This window comes from Mixophyes fleayi, chromosome 6 (assembly GCF_038048845.1).
Source record: "Mixophyes fleayi isolate aMixFle1 chromosome 6, aMixFle1.hap1, whole genome shotgun sequence".
In the NCBI taxonomy this organism is placed as follows: Eukaryota; Metazoa; Chordata; class Amphibia; order Anura; family Limnodynastidae; genus Mixophyes; species Mixophyes fleayi.
Window position 1 is genome coordinate 17,646,204 of NC_134407.1, and position 17,626 is coordinate 17,663,829.

Below are 17,626 nucleotides of genomic sequence, written 5' to 3' on the forward strand. Positions count from 1 at the left end.
TTCTGTAGTGGGGGGGTACTGTCTGATGGAAGTGGGGTAAGGAGTTCTGTAGGGGGGACACTGTATGGTGGGGGTGGGGTCAGGGCCATCTTTTCCATTGGGCATGATGGGCAGGTGCCCGGGGGCCCCACAGACAATGGGGCCCCATAGGCAGGGCTCTTAATTAGAATAAATAATCCTGCAAAAGAAAAAACCTGAAAAAAAAACCTTCAAGGGCCACTGAGCAAGTACATCTATCTATCTCTATCTGTAAAAATCTATATCTATATCTGTATCTCTATACATCTATATCTATATATATCTATATATGTAGGGGCCCCGGTGCACTGCTTTGCCTGGGGACCCATAATGTTGTTAATATGGTTTTGGGTGGGGTAAGGTGTTCTGTAGAGGAGCATTGTATGGTGGAGGTGGGTTAAGGTGTTCTGTATGGGAGCACTGTATGGTGGAAGTGGGGTAAGGTGTTCTCTAGGGGGCTACTGTCTGGTGGAGGTAGGGTAAGGTGTTCTGTAGAGGAGCACTGTATGGTGGAAGTGGGGTAAGGTGTTCTCTAGGGGGCTACTGTCTGGTGGAGGTAGGGTAAGGTGTTCTGTAGAGGAGCACTGTATGTTGGAGGTGGGTTAAGGTGTTCTGTATGGGAGCACTGTATGGTGGAAGTGGGGTAAGGTGTCCTCTAGGGGGCTACTGTCTGGTGGAGGTAGGGTAAGGTGTTCTGTAGGGAGGACACTTTATGGTGGAAATGAGGTAAGGAGTTCTGTAGTGGAGCACTGTATGGTGGAAGTGGGGTAAGGAGTTTTGTAGAAGGAGATGCAATGCAGGAGTCTCCTTCATTATTGGGAGAACTCTCTGACTTCTGGGAATGTTGGCTTACTTCCTGGATCCCTGCTGTGACTGCTGAACTGCTTGTGATAAAGCGGTGTCACTCACATACTGACGTGAGTCCGGATTAGCACAGGAGTACTAGGAAGCATGTGAATATCTCAGGGGACAGCAAGAAGAATGAGAATCCTTGTGAAACAAGTGAGTAGGCACAAGGCTTGTATTACATGTAAATCATTTTTCATGTTTCTTTTAAATGTATTTTTTTGCACACAGTAATATAGGTTGCACCTGGTAGTGCTGGACACACCCATGGAACAAGACACTCCCCTTAGCCAAAGCAAGACACACCCACTTTGGCTACACGCGCCATCTAGGTGCTATTGCCACCATCTTTCCTGAAATTATTTTTCAAAAGCTGTCAAGCAGGATTCAGGGGTTACAGCAGAGCTATCCATAGGCAAGGAAAATTAACAACTCTGCCTAACATAAATACATGGCACTGAGGGGAGCTGCAAATAAAAAGCAATGTATTTAATAAAAGTTGCATCTCAGCATGTACAAAACAATATATTATTAACGTTATCTGAAGGTGGAAAACGCATTCAATGCCGTGTTAGTTTGACAGCTTTTTCTTCCCAGCAATACTACCAGCAAAACATATTAACACTGCCATATGCATAAGTACAAAATATTTCATAGCACACTTGTTAATGTACTATAAATTACAGGGTACTTTATACAACAATAAAATATTACAAAGCGACAGAAATTTAGACAGATTCACATAACAATTATGACAAGTTACATTTAATTTGAGTTTCCTTTGAGGACCAAAACTGTTTGACATACATTATTATGGATATATATAAAGAGTCTGTGCTTCAGTTAATAAATGTTATATGTAGTTTCTGGTTGGCTTATATATTTTATTCAGCATGACAGGAAAACAGGAAGGCAACACAATACACTGGTGTGAAATTGCCTTCTGCTGTTTTATTCACACACACATATATATATATATATATATATATATATATATATATATATATTACAAGTTAACTCATGCATGATACTCATGCATTCTAGTCAAATATATATACATATATACATATATATATATATATATATATATATATATATATATATATACACACATATACATATATATATATATATATATATATATATATATATATATATACACATATACAAGTTAACCCGTGCATGATACTCATGCATTCTAGTCAAATCAAGCTACTTAAGGTGTTAAAAAGGTTCTTGTCATGCATTTGGGCCTAGCCCAGGCCTCCTCAGGGGAAGAGCGTTACTTCCCGACGCAAGCGCCCTTTTTAATGTGGTTTTGTCCACATGTCACCACCTCATCATTTTTCTCCATCACCTCATCCTTCATCTTCATTGCCACATCCTTCATCAAGCTACTTAAGGTGTTAAAAACTCCCCACTGTCACCCCCGGCAACCACCAACCACTCCCAACTGTCACTTCTCCTTCAAGAAATATATAGGTCAGTGTATAACTCTGCCCAGCAGGTGGCGCTGCAGCTTGTTTTTTTTTTTTTTCACACACGCCACTAGGCATTTATATAGTAGATATGGCTCTACATTTCTGAATCCATACTATATCTACAAGGGTGCAAGTTAAAAATAAATAAGCACTTTGTGGAAGGAAATTGCAATTCGCAGATTTACAGACACAAAATAAATTATCTATACTGAATTATACATCGGAGGCTGAGGCAGTAAGTATGTGCTGAAAAAATATTCTCCCAAGTTGCATTCTACAACTCATCCTTACCATGGAAATAACAATGACAGCAATTTGCAGGAATTAGTAATCACTCACAATTCTTCAAGCCTCTCGCTAGAGAACGGTAGTTCATAATTTTGCTCAGGAATACATTCAAATGTTACATTTTCATTACAAAAATCTATCCTGGTGTTTGCAGCAGATTTCTCTATATAGAGTTTTAAGAGGAAATTTCCAAATGAAACTTTTCCGAAGTGAGAGACAATTTGCCAGTTGTCAATACCAGGTTGGCTCTACGGTCAATCAGAAATAATTGTCAATTTGTAGACGCTCTCAGTTTGCGCGCCTCCTGTTCACCAATGTGCTGTCTGCATGAAGCCTAGCTGAATTATAATTGTCTTTATTTAGCTACGTTAGTGGCGTCCAAATTTTTAGGGAATGTGATTTGTCTAAGGCCGAATCTCTCTCTCTATCTCTCTGTCTCTCTCTCTTGGAGCCCAACAGATTCCTGTTATAATAAAATAAACCATTGTTTCTCCTATTAGAACAGGCACTATGTGAGCACTACAGGCAGCAGTGTGTGTTAGACCGCTGACCACCGGTCTGACCAGTCCTGGCTGGTGTGGGCAATAACCTCCAACATTTTTCATTATTATTACAACTGCCTCCACCGGGCTACTTCTTAACGCCATCCGGCTGGCAACATTTTCTGTATACACCTACAGAGAAACAATGTACATGTCACCAGAAGTACAACCCTGATATAAGCTACAATAGGACATAATAGATCAGTACTTTAAATGGATTACTAGCTCTTCCAAGGTAACCAGCTACAGACACCTGTATAAACTTCACACAGATAATGCCCCTCCGTCACATAAATACTGTGTACACAGCAAGTAGCATCACATAAATACTATGCTACTAACTGAAGGATCAAATAAGACTAGATCATAACATACTTTGACTGTCACAATAATCTAACTAGGTCAAGCAAGATGTACTGTCATCGAGCCATCAATGAATAAATAAATGCAGAAATATACTCACAGTATCGATAAATAATCACCTTTTTGGCTTGAAGCAAAGTTGTCTTGGAGCAAGAATAAACCAGGCAATTTAAGAGTAAAAGATTATTTTCTTAACATCTAGTTATAAAAAGATGTTTTCTTTTATTTGTCCTTGCTCAGAAAAATCTTATCATTGACGAACCTCTTCTATAATTGCTGCATCGTCAGGTCAGAATAGAGAACCATGCTAAACTAATGGTATAGCATTGAATGAATTCTTTGATAACAAGAATTAATTGTTGTGGTATATGTGAATTGTGTTTTACTTTTACTTTTTTTTTCTTATTAGAAATATTTGATATATTTTGTACGATGTCCGTTTTATATATCAGTATTATATAAAACTGAACAGTTATGTGCATAAATGTACACTTTTAGTACACCGATATTTTAATTATAAACCATGGTCTTATTTAAAACACTTCCACAGTCTCCAATTTTGGAATTTAGGAGTGACAATTGATAACATAGAACTTAATTAAATCAGCCGGTCAGTGTGAATAAATTACAATTTCTATGTTTTCTATATAAATCTTTAAACTCATTTATCAGAATGCATAAAATAGTTTATTAATGAATAAACAGAAGTGGTGTAATACTTCCTGAGATTTGCAATTATACCGTTTAAAAATTATTTCCCTCGATTAGCAGTGACAGGGATGAAATTAAAATGGATTTGGACACTTTAAAGACACTCATTACAATGCAGGAAGCCACACCCCTGATGAAGTTGTAAGAACGAAATGCGTAGGGGGGCTTCCCGCATTGTAGACTTTCTTTTCTTCTTGGTTCCAGACACGGAATAACCTTCCCATTGACCTTCACCTCTGGGTCAGCTCAGGGTTCATGGACCTCTGGTTAGTGTGGAAGTGATTCCATGGAAAGACTTTGATGCTATACCTACACAACATCTACTGAGATAAGTTTTTGAATTCTTTCATTCATGTAAGACTTTTTAATCATACTAATGCTAAAATTGATACAAAATTCTACTCTACTCGCTAATTGGTCTGGTTCTGGAATCATTGACCACTATAAAGATTCCCGTGAATATCAGATTTGCTCAGATTTTACTGATTATAAGTAAGAAAAAGTGTGTTATTTGGAACACTAAGGGGTATAATTACTAAACTGCGGGTTTAAGAAAGTGGAGATGTTGCCTATAGCAACCAATCAGATTCTAGTTATCATTTATTTAGTACATTCTACAAAATGATAGCTAGAATCTGATTGGCTGCTATAGGCAACATCTCCACTTTTTCAATCCCGCAGTTTAGTAAATATACCCCTAAATATCACATTATATTGTTATCTCTATTATTTCTAGTCTGCATATGAGTCTTTTTTTAGAATAAAATATTTAGTCTCTTATAATAGAATTATGTCATAAAGACGTTAATTAAGACGTGTATGTGGCTCAGCCTTGCTTAAAAACCTGGACTATGAATCCGTAAAGAGCAAAAGGGAACGGTTGACTTGTCTTAATATATATCCAGGAATCAAATCAGTGATATCTGTTTACTAAAATATACTGATACCTATAATTGGAATGTTTCGGTTCTGAATATAAAGGTTTTATTTCCACAAGCACATTTCAGAGATGTCCAATTGTGCGAAGTTACCAGGACAAAGCGACTGATCACTCACTTATAAAATTATTATTATTTCCACTGGCTGTGGAGCAGGTTCCTGACAGCTTATTGTGATAAGTAATACATAATTACTTCTGGTTTTATACAGCCCACACCATAGCTGCGGAGCTGTAAATTAGAAACACACACACTTCTACCTCGAAAAAGAAACACGTCTCCAATCCAAAAGTGATATAATGTTATGTTTCAGGATGGTGCAAGTTCTGAAGGTGCATTAGGAACCTTTAAAGGGGAACTCCACCTTCTGAGAATTCTACTTTCCAGGCCGGTTTGTTTATTTATGTTGTCTTTGGATATAAAAGATAAGATCAGGTTTGTACATTTGATAAAATTTTATGTAAACAGCACGATCTAGGGTAACAAAGCAAGATCAGGGTCACCCTGCAGAGAGGAAGAACAATGTTCCTATCACCAAGGATGGGGGAACAGCGCTGGCGAATCATCAGCCCCTCTCCCCTTCTCACTCCTCTGCTGAAGTCCTCAATTTGTATTATGCTGGAGAAGTACAGTGTTGTAAAGCATTATATTATAATAACGAATTTATAGTGTTCATATCAGTTTTAATTTTAACCCATTCACTGCTAAACCATACTTACCAACTTTAGAAAGTTAGTTTCCGGGAGCCTGCTGGGGGAGGTGGGCGTGATGGGGGCGGGGCTCCAAAATGCACGTCATTTTGGACCCGCCTCCGTGATGTGATGACTCAAACGCGTCATTTGACAGCGGGGGGCAGGGCCAAACGCCGCGATTCACCGGGAATCGCGGCGTTTGGGACCTAATTCTGTCCACTTCACTAGGAAGTGGGCACTTCCTGGTGAAGTGGGCAGATCCGGGAGATTTCCACACTCTCCCGGGAGTCCGTGACATTCTGGGAGAGTTGGCAAGTATTACACCACTTCTATTTATATTTATGACATTCTCAAGCAACCCATATCTTATATAAAGATTACCTTATCCCTGATGATACTATTCACACTAATGCACCCTCACAGTTGTCCCAATCTCCACTCTGAGCCACACTCGCTCCTCTTGTTTCAGCTGTGCCCTCCTCCACTTAGAATGTAAGCTCTCTGATGAGCAGGGTCCTCCGTACCCTTTGTTTTCATGTCTGTGTTTATTCTGTCTGCCTTGTATGTTTCTGTTTTATGTATGTCCTGTTTTCTCTACTGTGGCGCCTTACAAATCTACTATAATAATAATAATAATAATAATATATATTGTATACTGCCAGTGTAAATGGCAGACAATGGAGCTGTATCTGAGGCAGTCCTGTTCAGTCCTCCATGTGAAGGGCTGCAGTCAGTATATGGTATCAGTTCAAGTCATACAAAATAATTAACAAATTAAGCTTCTCAGGTAAAGCAGGGGCCCAAAAAGTCTTCGAGGGCCACATCCAGCCAACTCAAAACCAGATGAGCCCTTGGTATCTAGCCCTGTGACATATATATTCCTTACACATGGAGCACATCATTTCTACATTTTCATAGAAACTCTTCTTTAACAACTGGTGCGTTCATCTATTGAAGACCAATCACCTTATAACTAGCATGGAGCACATCACTAACCAACGGCTTGTAGTTCATTTATCTCAGTGGACCGTAAATATTTTGTGAACATATTCTTACCCGGAATCGAACTTTCCCGTTTGTGTGCATCTGCAAGAACAGGCGGTGAGGTCCGTTCCAGTTCCCATACACAATATCCACTTTTCCATCCCTATTGAAGTCGGCTAATGCTACACCGCGGCCGTGTTGGTAGACGTCATCCACACCTGTAATCAGAGAATCAAAAAAGTCTAAATCGCATCTGACTCTATATCAGAATAGTGTGGCTAATGTGCTGGAGCAGTAGGAGAACACTGAATTATTTGAGGATTCCTTCCACGGACCTGTCTGCAATGAATTTCAACATATTGAAGGTATTTGTAGCAGATAAATGCTATAAATTCCATTTTTCCTCTATTATGTAATGTGAAGGATACTATAAATGAAGGGCCATGCTATTAACGCTAGTCAAAAGTGTGCGGTATGCAGTTACTGTATCTTGGACAGCTGGTATTGATGAACTGTAGCAAAAATTGTAAAGTAAATGTAAAAAACTGAACACAAAATGTAATTAGAAATGTAAAATGTCCTCACAGAGGGCATGGGCCTAAACATTAAAAGGATACAATCAAATATTTATCATTTAAATTTAAACAAATATACAGTTGATAGGACGGTGGCTCAGTGGTTATCACTTCTGCCTCACAGCACTGGGGTCATGAGTTCAATTTCTCACTATGGTCTTATCTGTGTGGAGTTTGCATGTTCTCCCCATGTTTGCATGGGTTTCCTCCGGGTGCTCTGGTTTCCTCCCACACTCCAAAAACATATTGGTAGGTTAATTGACTGCTATTAAATTGCCCTTTGTCTCTCTCAGTCTGTGTGTTTATATGTTAGGGGATTTAGACTGTAAGCTCCAATAGGGCAGGGACTGATGTAAGTGAGTTCTCTGTAGAGCGCTGTGGAATTAGTGGCGCTATATAAATGATGATGATGATAGCTGTTTTGATGACGTTCACAATAAATCTCAGGTTTTACTAATCAGGAATGCTGCCGTGTGTAGGGATTGCTACACAAGCTTTTTCTGGTGTTGTGATGCACAAAATCTACAAGCAAATCATAGGACTGAGAAATGTACTGATAACTCTGCTGTGTAGCCAATGCTATCCCCATGGACGGCTCAAATGTAGCTGCAGGGAAATGGTGACTGCACCACTATCACCAAGCTGGACAGCATTCAACGCATGGATTAGAGATCAATAACACTCTGCAATCTGCTATTTCCCCGGAAGATTTCTTGCATCGTCTTTCAGTTTTTGTGAGGATGTACCCTTAAGATGGCAAGACATGTTGAGATCTGGTCACTCAGCCTGACTGCTGAACGGACAGGTCTGTATTTGAACTTGGGGTTGTATCCACCCTGTATGGCTCTAACCTTTCAGAAGCGAGATCCCGTGGGGCTCCATTTGTGCGGTCATTTGATGCACAGATAGCCGTCACATTTAACTGTGCTTCTTATCAACAGTCTCTATGACTTCTCACTTTTCGCTATACGCAAACAATATGTACGTATGGCCTACTTACCATAACGCACATAGAGCCACAGTGTTCCGTTCTCAGTCATACTATAATAATTAGGTAATACACAGAGCTGGATTAAGACTATGGAGAGCCCAGGGCACTTAAGACAGAAGGGGGGTGGGGGGTAGTTACTTATCCAATTTTGAGTCACGTGGTTCTGAATATACAACACTATTAGGCCTATGCATGGTCTAAATGAATAAATATGCCCCCTTGATGATAATAATTAATAATAGTGCCCCCTTGATGGTTGTAATTGATAAGAATGCTCCCTTAATGATCTAAATTAATAATAGTGCCCTTTGATAATTGTAATTTATAAAAGTGGCCCTTAAGTAATTGTAATTAATAACAGTGCCCCCATAATAATTGTAGTCAATAGTTAAGCCCATTTGATGATTGCAATTAATAATAGTGTCACTCTTGATGATATCCTTACCATAGGCCTCTTCTTGGGAACAGAACAATAGGCTTCATGGTAATGCCATGCAAACAGTTCAAGGGCAAATAAGGGGAGAAGGGTGAAAAATTGGACACTCTTTCCTCCATATTTGCTGTGGAACACAGACTCCTTAGTAGGGCTGCCTATAGACTAAGTTTGACTACACGAATGACAAGGGCAAGAGACATCAAAGTGACAACTAGCTGCTCTTGTAGAAACGCAGGAGACCTCCACAAAAATGTGTTCAAAAGTAGTAAAAATTGAAATATAGTTACCATAAATCCGATTGATGTAACGGGTAACAAACACGTTACACAGGTACAATGTTATTAGGTCGCTTGGAGTGAAGCTGGTAGAACTATGTCAAAGAAAACTGCTAGGTCTGAACTGCCTGTCACATGAACAACAATTTTTAACAATATAAAAAGGAAAATAAAGCACTATAAAAACAATCAAAAAGCCAAGATTATAGTGCAGAAGCCGTTGCTATGGTAAAGGTTATCTAACTAAAGTTGCTGTTACTTCACGAAAATGTGATGGTCATAAAGTAAATGAAAGAAACATTTTTTTCCACAATTGGTAATAAAGTAGTTAGAAAGTCAATAACATTTATTTGTCAGTTCTTAACATAAAATGAAAGAACATTGGTTAAATTAAAGTCAAAGACATTTATTTTGCTGCACCACAGGGAACCATTAAATCTAAAAAAAATAAGTCTGTTGTTTATTAAACTTCTTTAACAGAAAAAGCTAATAAAACATTGATCAAGTCAGTACAGCTAATAAAATAAAAAACTTTATATTGATAAATATTAACATGAAGGCAAGAAAAGCAAATATTCCGCGCACGTTGGTCTGGTCATGTCCAAACGCAACTTGTGCATAAGTTGCGTTAAAAAAAAAAAAGGTGTGAAAATTGTCCACAGTTCCGACTGTATTTAAATCCAAGCGCATCTCAGAACACATTTACATTTGAACCTGGAAGTGTGGGTGGCAGTATGCTCTGCCATACATAGACACACAGAACAAAGTGCAGTACACAAACCACTTTATGTATAATAAAACTGCACATCAGAACAAATCATTTTTTATCATCAAATAAAAACAACAACTGTTATCAGTATAATCATTTGTATAAATATTATATTTCAAATATAAATGTTTTTATTTTGTTTTTAGATTAATTGCATAAAGATGCTTACAATGCGTACCGCATCTACAATGCTTTTTATATAGTTGATCTGGGTTGCAAACAGTTGTTCTGTGATAGATACTGGCACGCATACAAGTGACTATCCCGTGTCAGTCATCACTATTAGTCAGCACTTACACCTGCCCTCTAGTGGCTACGGAACAAAATAAGCGTACTTATGGCAAACAAAGGACTTAACTTAACTGCGTCGGCACGTCCCAACTGTACATGGGTTACATCAGTCCGCCCCTTCCCTCCCCCGTTCCGCCTCTTAATTCATAGGCGGTTGTAAGTGTCATTGGCGTTCAGGCATGAATTGCATTCGATTGCTTTCATTGGTGTAAGATCTGTATTAGAGCTATTTCACGCAAGATGGGCAGCTTGGTGGCTAAGTGGTTAGCACTCCTGCCTCAAAGCGATGGGGTCATGAGTTCAGTTCCCAACCATGGCCTTATCTGTGTGGAGTTTGTATGTTTTCCCCGTGTTTGCGTGGGATTCCTCCGGGGGCTCCGGTTTCCTCCCACACTCCAAAAACATACTAGTAGGTTAATTGGCTGCTATCAAAATTGACCCTAGTCTCTCTCTCTCTGTCAGTGTGTGAGTGTATGTTAGAGAATTTAGATTGTAAGCTCCAATGGTGCAGGGACTGATGTGAGTGAGTTCTCTGTACAGCGCTGCGGAATCAGTGGCGCTATATAAATAAATGATGATGGTGATACGAAGAGCAGACAGACTTACGTCCAAACATGAATCAGGCCCATTGTTAGGAATTGACTTCCCATACCATACTGTGACTATCATGATGGTGTTAGAATAAGGAGTTGTTTCCTGTTAATTCACCAGATTATTTGGCAAAACCAAATAAACTACAGACCGGAATGTATAGCGGTAAGAGAGCCGCTCGCAGGAGAAAAAGAAAAATTAATATTATCAGCTTTCCTTACGACAAGCTTTCTCTCACCTTGAAAGGAAGTCACCCTCCCGTTATCCACAATAATGGGGGCACCAGTCCTCACGCATCTGTTTGTTTGATAAATGCACCTCTGACAAGTCTTGTTAAACCCTCGCCATCATTCTGACTTTCAATTACCCAAACAGTGCATCTAGCGCACTCTCTTACACATACATTCTCTTCACACATATATCTTGCTTTCTTACAACCTTGCCTCAGTCAGATTATTACCTTATCAAAATCACGCTTTTCCCCCTGCTTACTACAAACAAAATATTGTGCTGCCAAAAAATACATTTTTCTTTAAAAGGAACACATTACTGAGGGAAATAGGATTTTAATGAAAAGTCGCCTTCCTTTTTCTTTTGGGTTGAAATATGACCCATATTGTTTTAATCAGTCACTTTTCACATCTCTTCTCCCAATGGCCTTCCATGTTGCAAATATGCACAGCCTTGAGCCAAGGGACGTTTATTTATTTATTTTTCAACCCATGCCTAAATATAATGAATAACGCAGGTTCGGTGAATACATCTTGAGCGTGGCCTTTACATAAAATTGCTGCGGCGAGTTGCAAAAAGTGGGTGTTTATACAGCGTTACCATACTCCAAGGCCTGTGTCAAGCTGATTAATCGCGGTAGTGCCATTGGGAAAACTGGATGTTAGGGCAGTAATTGGTTGGGAGTCGCATTCCGAATGGGAAAAAAAAAACTAAATTAACTTCACATGTCATTTCTTGGTAGTTGTTTTTTTATGGCTGGGACAATAATTTAGTTCACCTGTGTCAGCGATCAATCGCTTATCTATTTTGGCTTCAGAAATGATTAAGTCCAGAAAAAAAATTCAAGTTCAAAAAGAAAGTGGAAGCTTCTGAAAGAAACAGGAAATGCCTACAGTGCGATGAACAGACAATATTTTGCTACGCTGTTTTTATGAGTGAAAATAGAGGATTAAAGGATAAGGTTCAAATGAGAATTTGTGGGGATCATAAGTGTTCAACCTGGAAAAATGCTTTATGTATATTTTAACATACGCCGAACACATTGTTGCATGTCCCCATTCTGCATTTGGATGGTCTGTTTGTTCTGAAACGTTGCACAATACTTTTGAAAATGTTTGATTTGAGACGGGATTAGGAATTTCTGCAAAAAGAAAATATATTCCAGCAAAGTATTATTTGCCCCATTTGGGCTACCCTCTAAAATTTAAAAGGACATGTCCATTTTTGGACAGGTCTTGCCTCTCATACTTTCGCCCCATGTAACAATTAGGGGGTCCCTCTTCCAGGATTCCACAGTACTAACACCAGACGATCACACAGTGGACTGAATGAGTGGGGAGGAAGTCCATCAAATCATATTTGAGCATTAAGTTCTAAGGGATACGTGCGGACATAGATGAATGTGGCAATATGACATTGATTACCGGATGAGAAAGATTTTGCACTTTATGATAGGTACAGCTGAGCAGATACAGGCAGATCAATACATTCCAACTGGGATGAGAAATTGATGTTATACTGTATGTTGTATTCTGTACATGAAAGGCAAAAATGAGGTTTTCTTTTGTGGAATAAATATTTTAATGAACTTTAATTTAGGGGAAGCCTTTTTACATTCCTACTTCCCCCATCGAACCTTGGCCAACACTTTCAGTGGGATGCCTTTCGTTCATCAGGGTGCATTTTATAGGGGAAGCACATTAGCACATAAAAAAAAACTAATGTAAATAAAAAAAAAATTAAAAAGGTAATGCAGTGAGACATAAAATAAAGACACAGCTGAAGTCCCCGTACTCAAAGGTTTTAAAGACCTAAACGAGCATCAACTGGAGTTTCAGGGGGACACCCTCTAATTGCTACAGATAGGTGAGACTTGTCCAAAAGTGGACTTCATCTTTAAATGTTCTTAATTTTCTACAGTGTTACTTGTTTCATCCTCAATATCTTGTCCTGCAAAACAAAATCTTGGTTTTGCATTTATGTATTAAATATTGAATCTTTCTCCTGCTACCCTTGTCTAATGTACTCTACCAAACCCAAGGAGCAAAATTGGTCCCCTCCAGCTATCAATGCTCTAGTGCAGTGATGGGCAAACTTTTTCAGCAGTGGGCCAAATAAAAAAAGAAAAACTTTAGGCGGGCCGATATAATTTATTAAAAAACTCAAATATCGAAATATATAATACAAATTTTTTGAATGGGACGGGAGGGTGTTTATATAGCAGTGTTACCTCTATAAGTGCAGTGATCGTACAGACACAGCACTTATTTTAGCAGGTTGTTACAGATCCGTCTTTCTGGTGAGCCACAAACTGACAACACAGCAGCCAATCGAAATCCACCTTAGTATATGGCCCAGCCCATCTCTTCTCACATGACTTTCAGCCATTAGGGGCGGGCATGTGTCTGAGTGATTGACATACGAAGTGTCCTTTTAGGAAGGAGGATGAAGTGTAATGGAGGAAATAGCTGGGAAGGCATAAAAATGAAGGTTCTGACACACAGGGTCAGCTCTAATAATTTTATGCATATTTTAATGAAATTTTTAAAATATTGGTGGGCCGGTAGGAACCTCTGAGTGGGCCGGATCTGGCCCGCGGGCCATAGTTTGCCCATCACTGCTCTAGTGTCATGTTATTTCATGTTCAACGTGTCCGCCATTGATGGAGAGTTATTGACCTACTGTCTGAACAACAGTTCAAATGGGTCTCCCTTATGTAGCAAGAGTCAAAATATTACAGAGGTTATTACAATCACGCAAAAGAGGTACAACCGGAAACATTTCAAAAATCTGTTATACAAATATTGATATTGCCCAAACCAACCAATCACATTTTTGCTTTCATCTCCTAAACTGTACAAGTAACACTACAGTTATCTGATTGCTTGTGGCATCTCCTTCTCTACATCGTTACCCCTAGAAGACTTTTTAGAAATCTCCACAGTTGTTTCACTACAAATTTGCCCGAAATGGAAATCCAATATAACAGGGGCACTTTTTCAGCATTTATTAATATGGTAATTATTATTTCATTGGCTTTAATCTCAAATGGTAGTGTTTTATGAGATAATTAATGCCAAATCAAACTATGAGATATTTTTTTTCCTATAAAAATAAAACATTTAGGAGGCAAAAAAACTATTTTTTTTCCTTTTAAATGGGTTAAGTGTATTGACATACATTACAAATTAGCGTTTACAAAATTCTAATAATTATGTTGGCACTTCCTAATGACGACTGTTACAATTAGTTCAGACTGTTCCTAATGAACAGGAAAATAAAAGTGACAAGAAGAGAAGTCAGTTAGTGAAAGGTAAAAAGGAACGGTAATTAGTGCATATGAAAGAAGCAGAGATATGCAGGATAAAGGGCAGTCATTTGTGACTTGTCATTACCAATTCTCACCTCATCACTTCAATTCTTATTAAAAAGATAATCAAAAATCAACTCATCATTAAAGGCAAACACAAAAATCAACAAGCAATCAAAAGCTACTGTTCCAAGTTATAATACATTCTATGCAGCCTATTAGAGGTTATTAACTACTTTGTATATTTTATGCTTAACATTCATTAACCAGAGGCTACGGCAGAAGGTATTCTGTACTTTAAGTGTGCAGAATGCGCACCACCTATATTTAACAAGGCAATGGAAAGTAAAGTGTAAACATGCTCATCTTTGCTTTAAGCAGCTTGCACAATTCAGCAACAGGGTTAGGAGCCGCTTATGGTCTAAATATACTCATAACTTATATACCGCTTGCGAATACTTGCCGTTTTTGCTGTGATATTTTCAATACTTCTTTTCGTCTATAATGCTATTGACATCACTGATTGTGCCATTTCTGCCATTTCATGCAATCTTCCAATCTCTGTGTTCACAAACTCTATATTACGCAACTAAAGACATTGCACTACTATTCACAAGTGATGCACATAAGAAAAAAAAAAGATATTTTGCAAACAGATTGCTCTTTAAACCCACCTTCTGTCATTTTTCAGAACGTGAAATTAAAACAAATATATATATATATATATATATATATATATATATTCTTTCAATATATTTGAAAATTTTAACTTGTGATTTATTTATTGTAGTTACAATTATATAACAAAATCAAAAAGAAAAATTTAAATATTTGGTATTGCCTGTAGTTTGCATGTTGTACAAATTACACACTATCCTAATTTTCCCATTCCCGCTATTAACTGATAACAGAAGGAAAGAATTTTGGGGATGTCTGAGGACATGGAAAGGGCATTTAGGGAGATCTGGTGGCATAGGTGGAGACTTGATTAGCATTTAAGGGTCATGTGGCAAGGTCTAAAGGCATGTGGGGAGGTCTGATTACATGTAAGGGGCATGTGGAGGCCTGGGTGGCATGTTTGGTGTTCCAATGGGCATGTCATGGGCATGTGGGGAGGTCTGATGGCATATGGGGAAAATGATGGCATGTGGGGAAGTCTCATGGGCATTTTAAGGGCATGTGGGATGGTCTCATGGGCATTTAAAGGGCATATGGGAAGGTCCGAAGGGCATATGAAGAGGTGTGGGATGTGGTGTATGAAAGCTTGTGGGTGCATTTTGTGGAAATTTGGGGTCTGAGCGCATATGGTGCTAATTTGGACCATGTGGGAGGGCTAAGCTAATATGGCTCAGTGGTTAGCACTTCTGTCTCACAGCAAATCGATTCCCGACCATGGCCTTATCTGTGGGCAGTTTGTATGTTCTCCCCATGTTTGCGTGGGTTTCCTCCGGGTGCTCCAGTTTCCTTCCATACTCCAAAAACATACTAACTAACTAAGCAACTACCAAATCAACCCTAGTCTGTGTGTGTGTGTGTAATGTTAGGACATTTAGACTGTAAGCTCCAATGGGGCAGGGACTGATGTGAGTGTGTTCTCTGTACAGCACTGCGGAATTAGTGGCGCTATATATATAAATAAATGATGATGATGTGGTGTAATTTTGGACCAAATAAGTGGCATATAAGGACATTTTGGGATGAGTGATGGGGGTATGCAGAGGTAGTTTTAGGGATGTTTTTCCATTCTAAAAATTAATTAATAATAATTAATGTGTGGCCTATTGAAGGCAAGAAGTATTTATTATATACTGCCTGATATTTGTTCTATACTGTGCTCTCTGATTGCTCAGCTTTCCATACTTCACGTATCTATACATCTTCCAGACAGGCCCCAACATTCCAGGATCCAGAATAGGAACCAGCAGTAGTTTGTGAAAGCTGCAATAACAAGTAGAAGAGAACAGTCCACTAATAGCCTCATCCTTTAGCCCTCCTAATTTTGTTTTGTAACCTTGTTTACTCTCTCTCCTTTGCTCTTTTCTACCCCTGCTGTTCTCAATTTCTCACCTTCCACAATGCCCTGTGCATCCACCTGTGTTTCTACCTTTCATCTTACTCACCTCCTGACAGCCACCTTCACTCCTCCCCATCCTCTCCAATCTCACCCCTCCCTTAGTGCACATCATTAATGTGGGGGGGTGTAGCTATGCAACATGGCTCCATACCAGGGAGGTAGGGCTCGATGAGGAGGGGGGCAGGCCTACCTGTTTCATTTGCACTGTACCTCGCATAAGAAACACTCCTGGGGGTATATTTACTAAAATGCGGGTTTGAAAAAGTGTAGATGTTGCCTATAGCAACCAATCATATTCTAGTTAGCATTTATTTAATGCATTTTGCAAAATGACAGCTAAAGTCTGATTGGTTGCTATAGGCAACATCTCCACTTTTTCAAACCCACAGTTTAGTAAATATATCCCCTGGTTTGAGGGGAAGAAACATATTTTCTCTGCAAAGAAATGTTACCTTGATATGTTAGTTCAACTTCCGATTAATTGATAAATGTATGAATATAAATGCAAGGTATCTTTCTGAATGCCAGCAAGTGTAAGGGGAAAAATGGTTTAGCCAGGCTTGAAAATCTCCTGACAACCTCCAATTCCAAGTAACGTATAACCCTGACCTTGGTAATTATGATCAATCATTACATAATAAACTAAAAACATATATCCGTCTCCTATTATTGCTTTCTCCTTCATTTGCTCACAGGCTCCCTCTCTCTGACAAATCACTTCTTCTAATGTGCCTGAATTATTAACCACGGTACCTCTCTGAATCCTGCTCCGCCACCGCCACCCTCACCCCCTTCCATAATTTACATCCATTTAATAAATGCGCAAAGTCTCCTTCAACGTCTATTTTTAGATTTCGGCAATAAAGATATTTAAAAAGAAAATGATACCTTTCAAGCCGCACTCCTGCGTGAAAATCACAATTAATTTTTATCTTCAATTTATAGCACTGTTTGTGCCATAAAAGATGATTAGTAATTTTAAACTCCATATTGCTATTGTAATTTGCTTTTATAGCCAGACGGATCTGAACTATCCACCTTCTTTAATGGCTTTGAGAACTACATCCCTATTCCCACACAAATTTTACAGGTGTAAAATTAAAGCAGAGGAAGAACAAGCTCAGCCGGCAGCCGGTAATATATTTGTTTCAGAAATAACAGTTTGCTTAATTGGAGCGTACATTGGCTTAATTGTATGCTGTGCGCCATAACGAAACATG

The 17,626-nt window shown here is 38.7% G+C and overlaps 1 protein-coding gene across 5 annotated transcripts in view; it reads right to left on the reverse strand.

Moving 5' to 3' along the window:
* CRTAC1 (cartilage acidic protein 1) overlaps positions 1 to 17,626 on the reverse strand; it is a 534,303-nt gene that overhangs the window by 92,255 nt on the left and 424,422 nt on the right. For all 5 annotated transcript variants that reach the window (XM_075215949.1, XM_075215948.1, XM_075215947.1 and 2 more), the window contains one exon: positions 6,936 to 7,081. In XM_075215949.1, the coding sequence (XP_075072050.1) occupies positions 6,936 to 7,081 (146 nt within the window). The remainder of the gene's footprint in view (positions 1 to 6,935; positions 7,082 to 17,626) is intronic.